A 15016-nucleotide genomic window follows, 5' to 3' on the forward strand; every position below is an offset into this window, starting at 1 on the left:
GTACAAAGCAAAAATGTTTCCCAAAACTCACAAACAGGAAAAGCATCACACAGCTAGAGAGGCAGCAGCAGCTTGAACTTTCGAGCTGCTGAGCAGGGCTTTTGTGCTAAGGTTCTTTTTTTTCCTACCCCCTCAAACTCCCCACATACACACACTAAAATAGGGGTGGTGCCAAAATTGTATTAATGTGAGCCTCAGGCACACAGAAAAAAAGAAAAGAGGAAGGGGAGGGAAAGGGGGAAGGGTTTGGTCCAAGATGAAAGTAAGAAGAAAATAAAGGAGGCAATTTAGTCTGCTGTAGCCTGAATTGCTCTCAGTAGAGCCAAGGGTAGAGGCTTGGGATGAGTAGGGCCCTTTTTGGACGGGTGCGCATGACTGGGGGAGGATCCGCGGGACAGGGCCCGGGGGCCAATTCCGCTGGCTGGGAACAGAGGCCCCCTTTGAGGCCAGGAGGGGGGGTCCCGGCCCCAGCCCCCTCCCCAGCCCGCTCACAGCAGCCTGGGGAGCAGCTCTGCCCCATCCCTGCGGTGCTGAAAGCCGCTGGGTGCTGCCAGCAAACAACAGCTATCTTATGGAGGGGGGGTGATCGGATTAGTCAGCAAACCATGCTGCACAGAACTGCCCCCAAAGGTACAAGCAAGTCCCTCTTCCATAGTGGTCATGCTAAAAATAAGCCCTGATGTGTCACATAAAGGCACAAAAATTTCTGGTGTTCTATATTTATGGCTTGTGCCTTTCAGAAAAAAATTATCACATGTGCAGAAATACAGATATGCTGTTATAGAACTATCAGCCTCCTGATACACACTCTGACAATCAAGTTTTCTTTAAATATATCCCCAGAAGCAGAGCTGAGGGTGACACTGGCAGAAACACCGAAATGCAGCACGTACAGGGCTGCACATGTGGCATCTGTAAACGGTGTGAGAATCACATGTAAGTGTCCAAGAGGAGAGGATGAAACGGAACCACACCAGGCATGCAAAAGTTTACCTACACCCATATATGTGGTGGGAGAGATCCCAATGATTCACTGTTTCTGTCACACATTTTTTAAAAGTATCATGTTTCTATTCTCTCTAATCCCACTCTGCTGTGAATACTCTCTAAATCTTGAGTTAGTACCATTAAAACGACAACTCTTGTCCTTGTTCTTGGAAAAAATGCCACTCCTTGAGCCACCCAAAGGCCCATGGTGAGGAGGGGATTTCAGGCAGCGCCAGCCAAAGTCCAGCACTAATGTGTGCTCCCGAGCAGAAAAGCCATCGTGAACAGCCTCAGCAGTCACTTTCTGACCTATCCCACAGCCTTCCCTGGCACCCAAGCTCCAGGATACCTCAAGCCCCCAAGAACAGAGCTACAAAAACTCCTCATATTGCACAAAACCCCTCACTTTTTTCCCCTCTGTAACACAGAGCACTCAGCACTGAGCTGGCACTGAGGGTTTTGCTGCCCAGCACATGGACACCCTTGGACATTCTGTAAACAACCCGAGTGTCAGAAGGGCATCTGAGATGCATTGTCAGCAGGCACCCTCTGCCACAACCTTGTAGCCAAGCTGGTGGGTGCTGGCAAATATGATCCTGCAGCATCAAACTCCTCAGGAGTGCTGCCAGTTATTTTAGTAACAGACCAGGATTGTTTTTATAGATGGAGTGAAATCAAAGCTCCTCGGCTGGCAATGGAGTTGAGGCAGAACTTTTTTTGGTCAGATACAGAAAGTAGTGGGCTTCTTTTATGGTGATTCTTTTCTTGTAGTGGTGTCACTGGTGTGCTGTGGCTATAGAACCACACTCCATGCAGGACACGAGGGTGGCAACAAATGTTTTCTGGAGCAGCAGCGCGCTCGCACTGCAGCATCCCAGCACTCCAGTAATGAGATTAAGCAACAGCTTGCTAGTCAGGGAGGGGGAGCAGCATTGCTGTGGGGAAGAGCACACTCTCCCTCACACTGCCAAGCCTTCCCAGCCACTGTCACAGAACAGATGGGATTACCAAAGCTGCCGTTTCCACGGAACTGTCCGGTCACGTTCACACAGCAAAAACCTGCATGCCTAGGGCAGGGGAGGACTGCACTACCCCATGTAATCAAGGGGAAAATTGCTACTGATTGAACTCAAAACAAATAAAGTTAGACATTCACATCCACAGAAAGTGAAAGAAAGGGTACGTTGCAGCCTCCTCCTACGACTGTGCTGGCAGGCACGAGCAAGCCACTCCTGCAGCAAGGCATCACCAGCCCCAGTGGCTTTCCTGCAAGAATTCTGGGGCTCCCCTGGGCTGGTGGGAGGCAGCCATGCACCCAGACATTGATTTTTAATAAATCAGGAGCCTGACTTTAAAGGGAAGACAGTCAAAGAACAGGAAGACTGTTTGAAAGAGAAACAGAAGGATGGGTTCTATCGATAACAGTATTTTTTCTCTTGCTGTCTCTATTAACCACTCCTTCCATAAAGCAGCGATATTATCAAGGCTCACTTATCTCCTGTTTCTAATCTCTGTCAAGAAATTGAAGAAGGCAGCAAAACTAGACAACTAGGGCACTGAATTTAGCTATTTTTCCCTTGGTGCACATCCCTCTTGAAAAATCCTCTGTTGAAGGAGCTGCTGGAGGGAACTCTGGACCCATCATATGGAGGCAACTCGACCAGGCAATCAAACTGTGCCTTGTGCCTTAAAATCTCTAATTTTGTTAGCGTCTTCTGCATGTCTGTATTACACACCTCTTTGCAAACACAAACACACAGAAGATGAGGCTTCCCTGAAAGTTTTAATAACAGTTGAAAATTAAGTTTTAGGAGGGTTTAGGGGTTTGCTCTAACAAAACAAGGACATGTCCTACTGACAAAGAATGCATTTCTGTTGTCCTTGCACAGCATCAGCATCCCTTGATGCTTAGAAATACTATAAACATTTTCTCTCTAAAAACAGCTATTTTTTTCCACATTTGAGAGTCCATAAAACTGTGTGGAGCATCAGCTATTAGGGGCTCATTGAATAATTCATCCCTCATTGCAAGCCCATAATGTCTTTTCTCAGCCTTTTGTGGGGCTGTTTTCTCTTCTTTTCTCCTTGAATTATAAAAAGGTTGCCTTCTTTTGTTCACATCAAGCTGCTGCTAGCTGAAGCTTTGTCTGTGCAAAGCCAAAGTGTGAGTTTCAATGGACTCCCCCCTCTTTGTTTTCCAAGTTCATCTCCAAGTGTAGATTGTGTATAGAAGGCCTTCTTTGTAAAAGCTGGAAAAGTTGTACAAATGTTTGACCAGCTCATTTGGTACTTTTGTCTCGCCTTCCCCAGCGCCTGTGCATGTGCTGGGCAGCGAGTTCCCTGCAGAGGCGGCCGGGCCGGGCCCTGGCCTGGCGCTGCACCCCGGCCGGCCGGGAGCCAGGCTGTGGCGGTGGGAGCAGCAGCTGTGCCCCGCAGCAGCCCCTCACCTCCGCCTCGGGCAGGGCGCACCCTCCTCGCAGCCCGGCCAAACACCGGCACATGCTCTCCCCAGCAGTTTTAAGAGCAGAAAAAACAAAACATGTGTCTCCCTGCCCTGTTCACACTGCAGAGACTTGAGGCTCCGCAGGCTTTTGCTGCAACTGCCCGTTCTGTGCAGCTGCAGCCTTTTGCTGGGATTGGGAGAGGAGCCCCTGCACGGCCGTGGTGAGGGGCTCTGTGGCTGTGGTGGCCCCAACTCTCCCTGGTTACTGGAAGGCAAAATTAGCAGTGCCTCCCATCTTTGTTCCAGCCCCTGCGCCATTCCCACACGCTGCAGGGTCGCTCTGCTGGGGAGTTGGGGAGTGGGACACGATGGGACGTGGCAGCCAGGCTGGCAGGGCTCACTCGCCCTGCACCTCCCGCTGGGCAGGCCCAGGACAGCCTCTGGGAGATGGGGAGTGACAGCCACCAGCTCCGGGCACCGGGGAGTTGGGGAGTGATAGCCACTGGCACTGGGCACCGGCGAGATGGGCAGTGATAGCCACCAACACCGGGCACCGGCGAGATGGGCAGTGATAGCCACTGGCACCGGGCAGATGGGCAATGATAGCCACTGGCACTGGCCATCGCAGGGCTCCACGGAGGGCAGGGGCAAGCGGGACTTTACCTCTTTCACTGAGGATGCCGTCAATGCTGTGCTTGGCCTTCTTGTCGCCTTCCTCCACCTCCTTTCTTTCCAGCTCAGCCTCCTCTTCCTCGCCTTTGCCAAACTTGCTCCGCAGGATGCGGCTGATGGAGCTCACTTCGGGGGGCAGTGCAGAGCTGTGACCGGCTCGTCCCTAGCAGCCCCCCGCGGCTCTCGGGCCAGCCCGGGAAGCCGAGTCCCCCCTCAGAGCCACTGGCCTGTGTCCCTCGGCCACCGCCAGTCGGGACTTAGGGCAGGCAGCCTGTCACTCCCGTCCCCGCGGGGGTTTCACCGTCCCGCACCGAGCTCCAGCGCGGGCACAGCGGCTCCCGGGAATATTTCGTTCTCGAGCCCGCATGGAGGGTGATAAAGACCCCCGGAGCCCTCAAAAACACTGCTCCGGCTCCATGTGCCCCCTGCCCCATCCCGCGAACACCCCGCCGGCACAGGGAGCTGCTGCCCATCTCCTGCTCTCCAGCTCCGCGTCCCCGGCGAGCTCCGAGCCCTCCTGCGGCAGCAGCCCGGAGGGGACGGCGAGGAAGCGCCGGGAGGAGGAGGGGAGGGGGAGGCAGTTGCGATTTAATTGAAAACACGCCGCGGAGAACAAGAATCCTCCCGGGAGGGAGGCACGGCGTGCTAACGCCGGCCGCTCCGTGGGCACCGCTCCGGGCTGCCCGGGGCTCCGATCCCGAGGGCACGGGGCTCGTCCGGACACCGCGCTGCCCTCCCCGGGCCGCCCCCGACCCTCCCGGACACCCCGAACCGCTCCGTACCTGACGGCACCGAGTTGCGGTCACACACGCCGTCCTTCAGCAGCTTGTCCCGGATCTCCCAGCTGAACATGCCCGCGTTTTCCCGCTTGTATTCCTCTATTTTCTTCTCAACGTCCGGCGTCGTCACCTGCTTCAGTAAAGACAAGGCGAGCGGGCACAGTCTGTGGGGCCGGGGAGCGAGGGCTGCCGCCGCCACAGCCCCGGGGCGCTCGGGGCCGCCCGCGCCGTCGTCAGCGAGAGCCGACACCGGCCCCGCTCGGAAACGCCGACACAAAACACCAGAAAGCGGGCAGGGTAAAGAGAGAGGGACACAGAAGGCAATAATGGGCCGTATAAAACGAACACACCCCGCGGTAAACGAAACGTCCCAGAAAATCCTCCGGGGTTGCCGGGAAGGTGGGACACAGCCTTCGGCACGGAAAACCCCGCATTAGGCAGCACCGGCGGCCGTGCGGCCGAGAAAATACCGGGCTGCGACCAGCGGAGGACTCCGGGCAACGAAGCTCCAGGTCAGTAAAGTTTCGGCTGAACAAAGTTTGCAGTTCCGAACAAAAACCAGCGTAATAAAAACGCGGAGAAGTTCGAGTACCGGCATTTTTCTTCGGTAGCCTCGTGATTTTAAAATAAATCTAAAAACCAAACAAAAAGAACGATCTCCCGGCTGGCAACAGCCTTACGTTTGAGTAGCACGCTTATAAAAAATTACTCCTAACACAGAAAGGAAAAGTTCGGGCATCGCTTCGTTACTTTAGAAGAATCAAAGAGGGAGGGGGGGAAGAATCTAGCTACAACTTCCAATAAAAACTCAAGCTTTTACTTCGCTTTAATGGGAAAGAAAAGCTAGAGAAGGAGAAGCCTAATCTTGGGGGTAAATTTCGTCTCCGTTATTGTTAGCGCAAACTTTTCGGAGGCGTAGCTATAAATACACGCAGCTCTAGAGCAGAGAGAAAAAGTAAACAGAGCAGAAGGAGCAGTAAAGACAGAAATACAGCTCGTTTTGTTGCGCTTTCAACGAAAGCGGGGAGGGCCCGGTCCAGCCGTGCTGGGTCGGCTCCAGCACCGACCGACCGCGTCCCGGTCCGTCCCGCAGCCCCGAGCCCGCCCGCGCTCCTGCGGGGAAAACGAGCGTGGGGCACGCGGGGCTCCGGGAAGCCAAGCGCTCAAAAAAACGCCCTTTTCGCCCTATTTTCTTTTTTTTTTTTAAATAGAATTTCCTTAATTAAAAGAATATTATTTCCAAGAACTCCAACAATATTTTCTAAAACCTCGGGAAGTTTGAGAGCAATAGGCGGGGACACGGCGGGGTTGCTGTGCCCCATGTGTGTCTGCGCCCACCCCCGGCCTCGCACGGTCCCCCCGGCCCTCCCGGGTGTCGCCGTCCCCGCTGTAAACCCCGGTGCCAACCAGCCTGGGCCCGATGGGAACTCGCTCCCCGCCACCGCGCCCGGGGTTTGCTCGGCTCCGGGCGGGCGGGAGAGGCTCACCTTGGGCTTGCTGCCGCCGATGGCCCCCGGCCGGATGGAGCCCGTCTCCTGGTACCTGCAGAGAATTTTGGAGACGCAGCCGTGGGACACTCGCAGCTGGCGGGAGATGACACAGGGCCTTATGCCATGGTGGGCCATCTCCACTATCTTGTGCCGGATATGGTTGGGTAAAGGCCTGCCATTGATAAACACTCCTCCGAGCTGATTGACTCTGCCCTGGCCTAGAGGGGTAGAGACTAGAAAAGGAGGGAAGGGAGGCAGGGGGATAAATGGCGTTAACGTCTCCTTCGGATCCTGCTGCGTCTTTTTTTGTTGTTGTTGTTGTTACTATTTTTTTGTCGTTGCTTTTCTATGAAGCAACTCACCCCCGCCCGCCCCGCCGCGCACCCGCGGCCCGCAGCTCCCGGCGAGCAGCGCAGGGAGGCGGCCGCGGCTTCACCTGTTGCACTCAGCCGGAGCCGGCTCTCAGAGCCCGCCTGACCCCGGCGGAGAAGGGGGAAGGGCTGCGGGAAGGCCGCAATGCCCCGGGAGCAGCGGTGGGAGCCGCGGCCGCCGCCCGCCCTCCGTCGGGCACGGGCCTGGCAGCGCCGGCCCCGCGGGGCCCTCACGCCGCCGCTGCCTTCAGAGCGGCACTCGCAGCGGCCCGACCCACGGCTCTCAACTTCCTTTCAATTCGCATCGCTTTTACCCGAATTTATTTTTTTCCTAACTTTTCCCCCAACTTTGGGCTCCCCAGATCACTCCACCAAGAGAACCGGGGCCGGCTGCGCTGCCGAACTCCCGCTGGCGGGCCAGGCCGCTCGGGGGTGCGAGGCCGGAGCCGCAGCGGTCCGAGCCGTGCCCGTCTGGGGCAAGCCCTGCTCTGACAGCGCAGGGGGAAGCCGGGCAGCTGTCCTGGAGGACTCCGTGCGTCGGTTCTGGCGGGCTGGGGGGGCCGCTTTGTTCCGGCATCCCGGCACGGAACGATTATCCCTTTCCCGACCGGGAGCGGCACAGGCGCGGCCTTACCTTCCAGCGGGAACCCGCTGCGGGGATAGTTCTGCCCGGCCCCGGGGCGCATCATCCTGGGGACAGCTCCGGCCAGAGTTGTCATCGCAGCGGCAGCGGCCGGCAGGGTTATATCCAGGTGAGGGCTGATCTAGGGGAGACCCGCGCTGTCAGCGGGCCCCGCCGAATCAGGAGCGGTCCCGGAGGGGGTGGGGGATGCCGCCGAGGGGCGGGGAGGAGGCAGCTCCGCCGCTGCCCCTTTGTCAGTGACCCGCGCTGCCCCGCACCGGGAGGGCAGGGGCCGGGCCGGAGCCCCGCCGGGCTGGGCGCGGGGAGGGCGGGCGGGCGCGGGGCGGGGGGCGGCGGCGGTGTCCCCGGTGCGGCGGGGAGCGGCGGCCGCGGGGCCGGGAGCATTTATCGGCTCCGTGCCCGGCGCGGCTCGGCGGCGGCGCCGCCGCGATTGGCCACCGCCGTCCGGCCCGGCCGCGCCGCCCCCGCTGATTGGGCGAGCGGCGGCTCTCGCCCATCGGCCCGGCCGGCGCGACGGCGGCGCGGCCCGAACGGCACCGGCACCGCGCGGCTCGGCTCGGCACGGCACGGCAGAACACGGCACGGCCCCGCGCTGACCCCGCGGGCACAGCCGCGCTGGACCCTTTCCTCGCAAGCCGAGGGCGGCCGGCGATGGGGATCTACTCGGTTCCCCGACGGCCGCCCCAGCCCCGGGAGAGAAGCACCGACCGGGCCGGCCTGGACATCGCATCCCTCAGGACCCCGTGTCACTGCGGGACTCCGCGGGATAGCACCTGCCTGGCTGCCACCAAGCGTTTCGTCTCCTGGCTCCGTTCCCCGAGCATCAGCGGCGGGGTGGGGGCAACAACATTTTTAATTTTAAAGAAAAAAATACTTCTTGTTTTATTCTTTCCTTTCACTTATTTACTTTGACTCGAAATCTTTCTCCGTCCAGAAGAAACATCTCTGGAACAAATGGTGCTCACTGTTTGGAGAGGAAGAGCTGCCAGTGAGATCTTCATGGGGATGTCTGCCTTTAAAAACCGATGGGACAAGAGTGTCCCTGCGTTTCACGCGTGTGCGTGAGCGTTTATATGTGCATGGGTGCGAGGCGGTGCATGTTAAAGTCTTACTAACAAGCGTTTGTTCCCAGGAATTTATTGTAGTATTCAAACTAAACTGCTGGAAAAATAAAAGAGGTAAAGTCTGCCTCGGAGCTGGAGTGCCCACAGCAGGATATGACGCCAGGAGTGTTGTAAAGACTGTCTGTCCTTAGAGAAGGTACCATTGTGCACGGCCTTTTATTTATAACTTGGTAAGTGCCAGCAAACTCGCCTCCTTTACACTCCGAAGTGCCAGCCCGGCTTTCCACAGGGCTCTTTATTTGCAATCGTCTATTCAGGAACTGTCACTCCCGAGCTTCAAGTTATTCAAGACCTTAATCAATCAAAAGGATGAGAATCGCTCAGGTTTCCTCCTTTGAAATGAAGGAGAAAAATGTTTTCTGGGCTCCCAGTCCGCGTTCCCTTTACGAGCCGGACGATGGTTGCGGGGCCGGGGCCGGCCCCAGGGTGGGCGGGGGTTCGCGTTATTTAGGCAGAAATCCGGAGCCCTAATAATAAGCGAACCGGCCGTCGAGGGACCGACAGCAGCACGGCGCGGCCCCGGGGAAACTCGGGGTTTGCGTCGGGCTCCGCTCCGCAGGGCGGAACGAGGGCTCTGCAGGAGAAGCAGCACCACAGCACGGGTGGGTGCCTCTGGCCCGTGGTCCCGCTCTCCCCCAAGCCCCAAGCGCCGGCCACCAAACCGAGTGGTTTCCCTCGCTTTCAAACGCACACAAACACCGGCTGCTGCCCGGGAACGCTCCCGCACCCCGAGGAAGAGGCCGGCAGGAAAAGTTCACGCTCAGTGAAAGTCAGCGTGTGTTTCACAAAGCGGTTGTGTCCTACAAACCCCGCGGTGGCCGGAGCTCTGGGAAACCCGTTAGGGCGCCCTGTGGGAGCCCAGTCCGGTGAGAGCGGAGCCGAGCCGGGCGGCGGAGCGCCCGCACAGCCGGGGAGCGGCCGGGCCCGTGGCGCGGCAGGAGCCGGGCGGGCCGAGCCCTCGTTCCACGGACCACGCCGCGCCACTCGCCACGCGCCTTTAGCTGGAGGGAGGAAGTCGGTATAAGTGTTACTTTAAAAAAGAGATTAAACTACTTAGGGTTTAATTCTCGCTCGGGAACCCCCGGCGGGGAGCAGGGCCGCACGAAGTGCACCCGGCGCTAAGAGCATCCCCGCGCCGCCTCACTGCCCACTGGCGCCGCTGCGGCCCCGAGCACGGGAGCAGAAACCCTTGGTAGCCATCGCCACCGGTGCCATCGTGGTGCTGTGGGCAGTAATCCTCGTCCACGCGAGGAGGGGTGCGGACTGGGACTGTCTTGACCCCTCACCCTCGGAGGAGGAGCGGAGCCCCTCATCCCGGCAGGAGAGCCAGCCTGGGCAGTGTTTTCCAGCTGCTCCCCCCTCCTTTAACGCCGCGCCTCCGTGTACGTGCCGCGTGTTTTTGCGTGGAGCCGGTGTCGCGCCCGGGGCCGCCCCAGGCCCATCCCGCGCCGGCCCTGCCGCAAACCCTCTCGGCAGCTCCGGAGTCGCTCCCCGCGATCCTTCGAGGCTGGAGCAGGGCCTGGACGCCTCCCGCGACAGGGCTGGCGGCTCCCGCAGCTCCGGTTCCCGTTCCGCGCCCGGCCCCGTGGGGCTGCCGTGGCCCCCGCAACCCAGCGCGTACCCGCAGCCCCAAAGCCGAGCCGCGCTTCCCCAGGACAGGATCCCCGCCCGGGCTCGCCTGGACGGCAGGGGAAAGCCATGTGAAACCCACCTAGTCTCGCCCTCGCGGTCCTGCGCTATCAGACACCAGTGCCCCGCGATGAAACAGCCTCATCTTCCCGCACGGGAACTGTGAAAAATTCAAGGCAAAAAGATTAGGCACGAATGCCTGGCCCCGCTCCTCCCTCCCCTCCTCGCCCCCACCCCCATATTACAGTCCTTTAGGCCAGCAGAGATGATTTCACGGTTTTCCAGTGGAAATAGCTAAAAACGCTCCTGCTAATTACAGAGCTCTTCCAGGCCAGGTGCACTTTTAATTGGATTAGTAAGTGCTCTATATTAAACCTGCAGCACATCAAATGGACAGTGAAAATTAGAGCTATTAAGAACACAGGCAATCATTTCTGAACGATAAACAGTGTTGGTCTCCCCTCTATTAGAAATAAATCAATTACACTGTTTCCGGTTTTGCGTGCACAGATTCATTTCTCATACGGGTTTCGAAGCGAAGTCACCGGCAATTTCCAAGGGAGGTGGAGAGGAGACTGCACAGTTTGATACATAAAAAGTGTGCTAAGGAAAGGAAAGGAAAGGAAAGGAAAGGAAAGGAAAGGAAAGGAAAGGAAAGGAAAGGAAAGGAAAGGAAAGGAAAATGAAAGAAAGAAAACCGAAAAACACCAACACAAAAAAACCCTAAGAAAGAACGAAGGAAGTCAAGACTGACATAACTATTGAGTATAACGCCTGTAGCTGCTGTTTCGTACTCCACTCTGTCCTCGCCATAAACACCTAAAAAAACCCCTCTGGGTTTGGGTCTCCGGCCGAGGACACCCTCGGAGCTGCTCTGTTCAGCTTCCCTCTGCCTCACGGCTTTCCCTTCACAGAGGCTTCCCTCTTTCCCCCTGCCTCGGAGCGAGCGGGTGTGTGTGTGTTTGGGGGACCCTCCGCCGCCCGCTCACGGCTTCCCGGACGGGGCAGAGCCGGGAGCCGCTGCCCGCCGGAGAGGAGCGTGTGCCCGGCGGGATGGGCAGCGGGGCTTGCGGGGCTGCGGCTTCCAGGGACCGCTGTCCAGCCCCGGCCGTGTGCTCCGCGTTACGGGGACCCTTCCCCACCGCAAGCCAGGCGTGGGGACACGCGACCGCTGCCCCGGACCAGAGGCACGTTAAACCAAACCGGTACCGACGTGCTCGGACCAGAGTGACCCCCGCAGGACGGCGAATTGTAAAATGCCACGGAAGAGAAACTTCAATACTGTTCAAGAAACTCGGCATCAGTGCAATATGAACGGTTATTGAATCCCCTGCTTGGAGAGGGGACGCGATGGGCAGTGTCGGGGGCGGTGGGACGGAGCAGCGGAGCAGGTAGGGAGGCAGCAGGTGGTGGCATCCCGCGGCACGACAGCCACGGCCACAGCGACAGGCAGCGCCGCACAGCCCAGTGCCAACCTCAGATACCAGCTCCGCCACGGAGCCCTCCGAGGGAAGCCGCTCTGTGCCCTGCTATCGCACATCACCCCTCCCGGTTATAGACACGGGGCGCTGGGACCGGCGGGACGGGGACGCTCCCCCGGTCGCCAGGCTGTAAGGCTGGAGGGAAGCTGCCGTAGTTTAGAAGGGGAAAGCACCCGCTCGGACACTTTCCCCGGCCCCCAGAGCCCCGCGCTGCGAGGGCAGAGGGGCCCCCAGAGCCCCGGAGAAGCCCGGACCGGGGGCGATGGACTGGGAAAGCCCGAGATGGGAGCGAGCAGGAGGGGCCGGCTCCTGGGCCGGCACCTGGGCCCAAACCTTAGCAATAAATAGAGACAAGTAGCCTAAAGATTAATTATTTTTACTGAGGGTTTTGTTCTGTTTGTTTTTTCTTGTTTTATTATTATTTTAAAATTTTGTTTTGTTTAATTTTGGGGTTTTTTTTGGTGGCAGAAACATAACACTATTTGGCAAAAAAAAAAAAAAAAAAAAAAAAAAAAAAAATTACCAGCAAAGGGCCGGGGAGATTAACATTTGGAAACTTATGAAATGTAATCTGCATATCCAATTGATTCCCAGCATATCAGTTGAAAGGATAAAGATGCGTATCTCCATGATGGATATTGCATTAATAGGCACATAAATAAAGGTTGAAAAGTCATCACTGAAAGCTTTGAACCTTTTTCCATCGCTTTTATGTCCCATCCGCACGTTTCAGCACCATCTTTTTTTTTTTTTTTTTTTTTTTGAGTTGTTACGTTTTCATTAATTTACAGCCACAGTACGCCGGGCAGTCGGAGAAGGGGCAGCGAGAGGAGGGTCTGTAGAAGGCCAGGAATAGGGGACAGAACACCCTGCCCCTGTCACTCCTGAGGAACAGTTTCCTCCGAGAGTGCCATCCTCGGGCATCGCCTGTGCCAGCACCACGGACGGAGAGAAATCTGGAGGGGAACGGCAAAATATTTCCGTGGTGGGAAGATCTGAGGCAGAGCTCATCCCAGGGGCCCCGAAGGGAGCCGTGAGAGGGAGCAAACACCCAGCGGGTGAGAGGTGGCCCCGGCAAGGGCCGGAATCCATCCCCCCGTCAGGCTGCCCGTGGGCGAAGGCCGCCCTCTGTCTCCCTGTAAACTGCAATAAATACAACATGTATTTCACCAACTCCTCACCTTTCTGATTTCTACCAGACCCTGCAGTAAGCGATAGCACAGCTGCCACTCCGCGCTGCCACGTGCCCTCCGAGCCAGGACAGGGACACGTCTGCGCTCCTGGCAGCGGCTGCGGGCCCGGACCGCAGAGCCCGGGGCTCCGTCAGCGGGCTGGGAAGGGACCGTCCTTCCCTGCCAGCACACGGGAGGAAAGGCGGTGTAACCCATTTATTTATGGCGTTAAGGGTTACCATCGGGCTCGGGTGCGTGTCACAGAACGGTGGAAGCGCTGTGTCCCCCCGGGCGGGCAGGGCCGGGTCCCGCACACGGGCGGGAATCGCCGTCTGCCGTCCGCACCTCCTCCGCAATTAACGGCCCCATTTCCAACCTCGTTAATTACCTGTAAAAACACCAGAGATTATTGATTCCAGCAGTGTCACCATGGATTTCCGCCGGGAGTTTCACTGCAGCAGAGACCATGAGGCTGCAGGAACGCGAAGCTCGGACCATCAGAGATACATTTGCCTGCGGAACAGGGGGTTTGCACAGCGGCTGGAGAAACGAGGGACACCCGCGGCCCTGCGCGACCCACTCCGGGTCTGCCAACAGACAGGCACTGGCAGGCACCCAGCACGCCATCCCAAAGGTCCCAAATGTCTCCCGGGACATTCTTCCTTCCCTCCCTGCTTCCTCGCCCTCCGTCCAATACGATTGAGCCAGGAATTAACGATATTAAGGGAGAAGCGGCCCTTCTAGCACAGACATTGAATTCATTAATCGGTATTTCGCCCACAGCTATATGATTTCACCGCTTATTCTTTTAAAGACGAACTGAATTAAAATTTGGGAAAGGATAAGGAAAAAGAGAGTGAAAAAGAGAGAAAATGAGAAAGAGCAAAAGAAAGAAGGAAAGAAGGAAATAATGAAAGAAGAAAGAAGGAAAGAAGAAGGAAGGAAAGGAGAAAAGAGAAAGAAAGCACGAAGGAGGGGAAAGGACCGGAGAAGGGTGTTGCCGGTGCCGGGGCTGCGGCCGTGCCCTCCGCCGTAGGAGCGGGCGAATCCCGGAGCTGGGGCAGCGGACAGGGGGAGGCCAGCTCCAGCCCCGGCTCCATGCTCGGTTCCATCCCCCGGCTCCATGCCCCGTCTCCATCTCCCGTTTCCATGCCCCGGCTCCATCCCCCGGTTCCATCCCCTGTCTCCATCCTCCGGCTCCATGCCCCGGCTCCATGCCCCGGCTCCATCCCCCGGCTCTATCCCCCGGCTCCATCTCCCGTCTCCATCCCCGGCTCCATCCCCCGGTTCCATCCCCGGCTCCATCCCCCGGTTCCAGCCCCCGCTCCCGCAGCGGGCACTGCCCATCCCCGAGAGGGGCCGGGAGCCGGCTGATTCCGCTGGTTTGCCTTTTCCTTCCCCGCCACCCATCCCTGGAATACAGGGATCCCGCTTCCCAGCTCCCGTCGGTGCCAAGCGCTCAGTTCCAGCGCCACAGCATCACCGGGTTGAGCACAGCACAGCGGGGCAGACACAGCGAGAGCTGCGGGGCTTCGGGGCACCCTCGGGGGCAGCTCCCCGTCACAGCTCCTGCAGAGAAGGGAGAGCTGCTGCTCGCCCTCGGGCCACAATTAAACAACTGCCCACAAAATATAAAGAACTTAGAGTGTTCGTTTGTTGGTATTTTTTTGTTTGTTTGTTTGTTTGTTTTTTCTGTTTGGTTTTTTTTTTTCCTTTTCGGGGTCAACACACCAAATTAATATCTGGACTAGTATATTAGTAATCATCACCGAAGACAGACTTTTCCCTCCCCTTCAGAAGGAAAGCACAAGGAAATTCCAAACTAGAATGTCACCTATTTTCCGACCAATGTTGATTCTTACATAATGCAGGGAGAGCTAAATTTATTGTCACATAGAAAGGTTTGCCACCTAACTAGAAGGAAGTGTGTTTTCTATTTTATGGCGTCGTCTAATTTACTTCGGAGTTTTCAAAAGTTTCAGATTTTTTTTTTTTTTCACGGAGGAATACTTTCTTTCTCCTAATATTAACTGTCCAACTAATAAGTCCTTATTTTCCACATGGAAACCAAGCTGGCACTATTGTTCGCTATCACTTTTTCTAAGTCACAAAAAGTTTCGTTCTTCCCATTTTAAAGGAAAGCAAATTTTGATCTTTATCTCTCTCTTTACTCCTCAGATTTCTCTCACGAAAACAAACAATTAAACAAACAAACAAAATCTTAA

The 15016-nt window shown here is 57.0% G+C and overlaps 1 protein-coding gene across 4 annotated transcripts in view; it reads right to left on the reverse strand.

Moving 5' to 3' along the window:
* PAX3 (paired box 3) overlaps positions 1-7461 on the reverse strand; it is a 73152-nt gene extending 65691 nt beyond the window's left edge. For 3 of the 4 annotated variants that reach the window (XM_054282737.1, XM_054282735.1, XM_054282734.1), the window contains exons 1-4: positions 7377-7461; positions 6369-6604; positions 4885-5014; positions 4094-4228 (exon numbers count right to left, since the gene is read on the reverse strand). In XM_054282737.1, coding sequence (XP_054138712.1) covers positions 4094-4228; positions 4885-5014; positions 6369-6604; positions 7377-7461 — 586 coding nt within the window. The remainder of the gene's footprint in view (positions 1-4093; positions 4229-4884; positions 5015-6368; positions 6605-7376) is intronic. The other variant, XM_054282736.1, reaches the window with a different exon arrangement.
* Positions 7462-15016: the final 7555 nt, after the last annotated feature.

The sequence above is a fragment of the Melozone crissalis genome, unplaced genomic scaffold (assembly GCF_028551555.1).
Source record: "Melozone crissalis strain CALT ecotype California unplaced genomic scaffold, PUWL_Pcris_2 ptg000034l_1, whole genome shotgun sequence".
Taxonomy (NCBI): domain Eukaryota; kingdom Metazoa; phylum Chordata; class Aves; order Passeriformes; family Passerellidae; genus Melozone; species Melozone crissalis.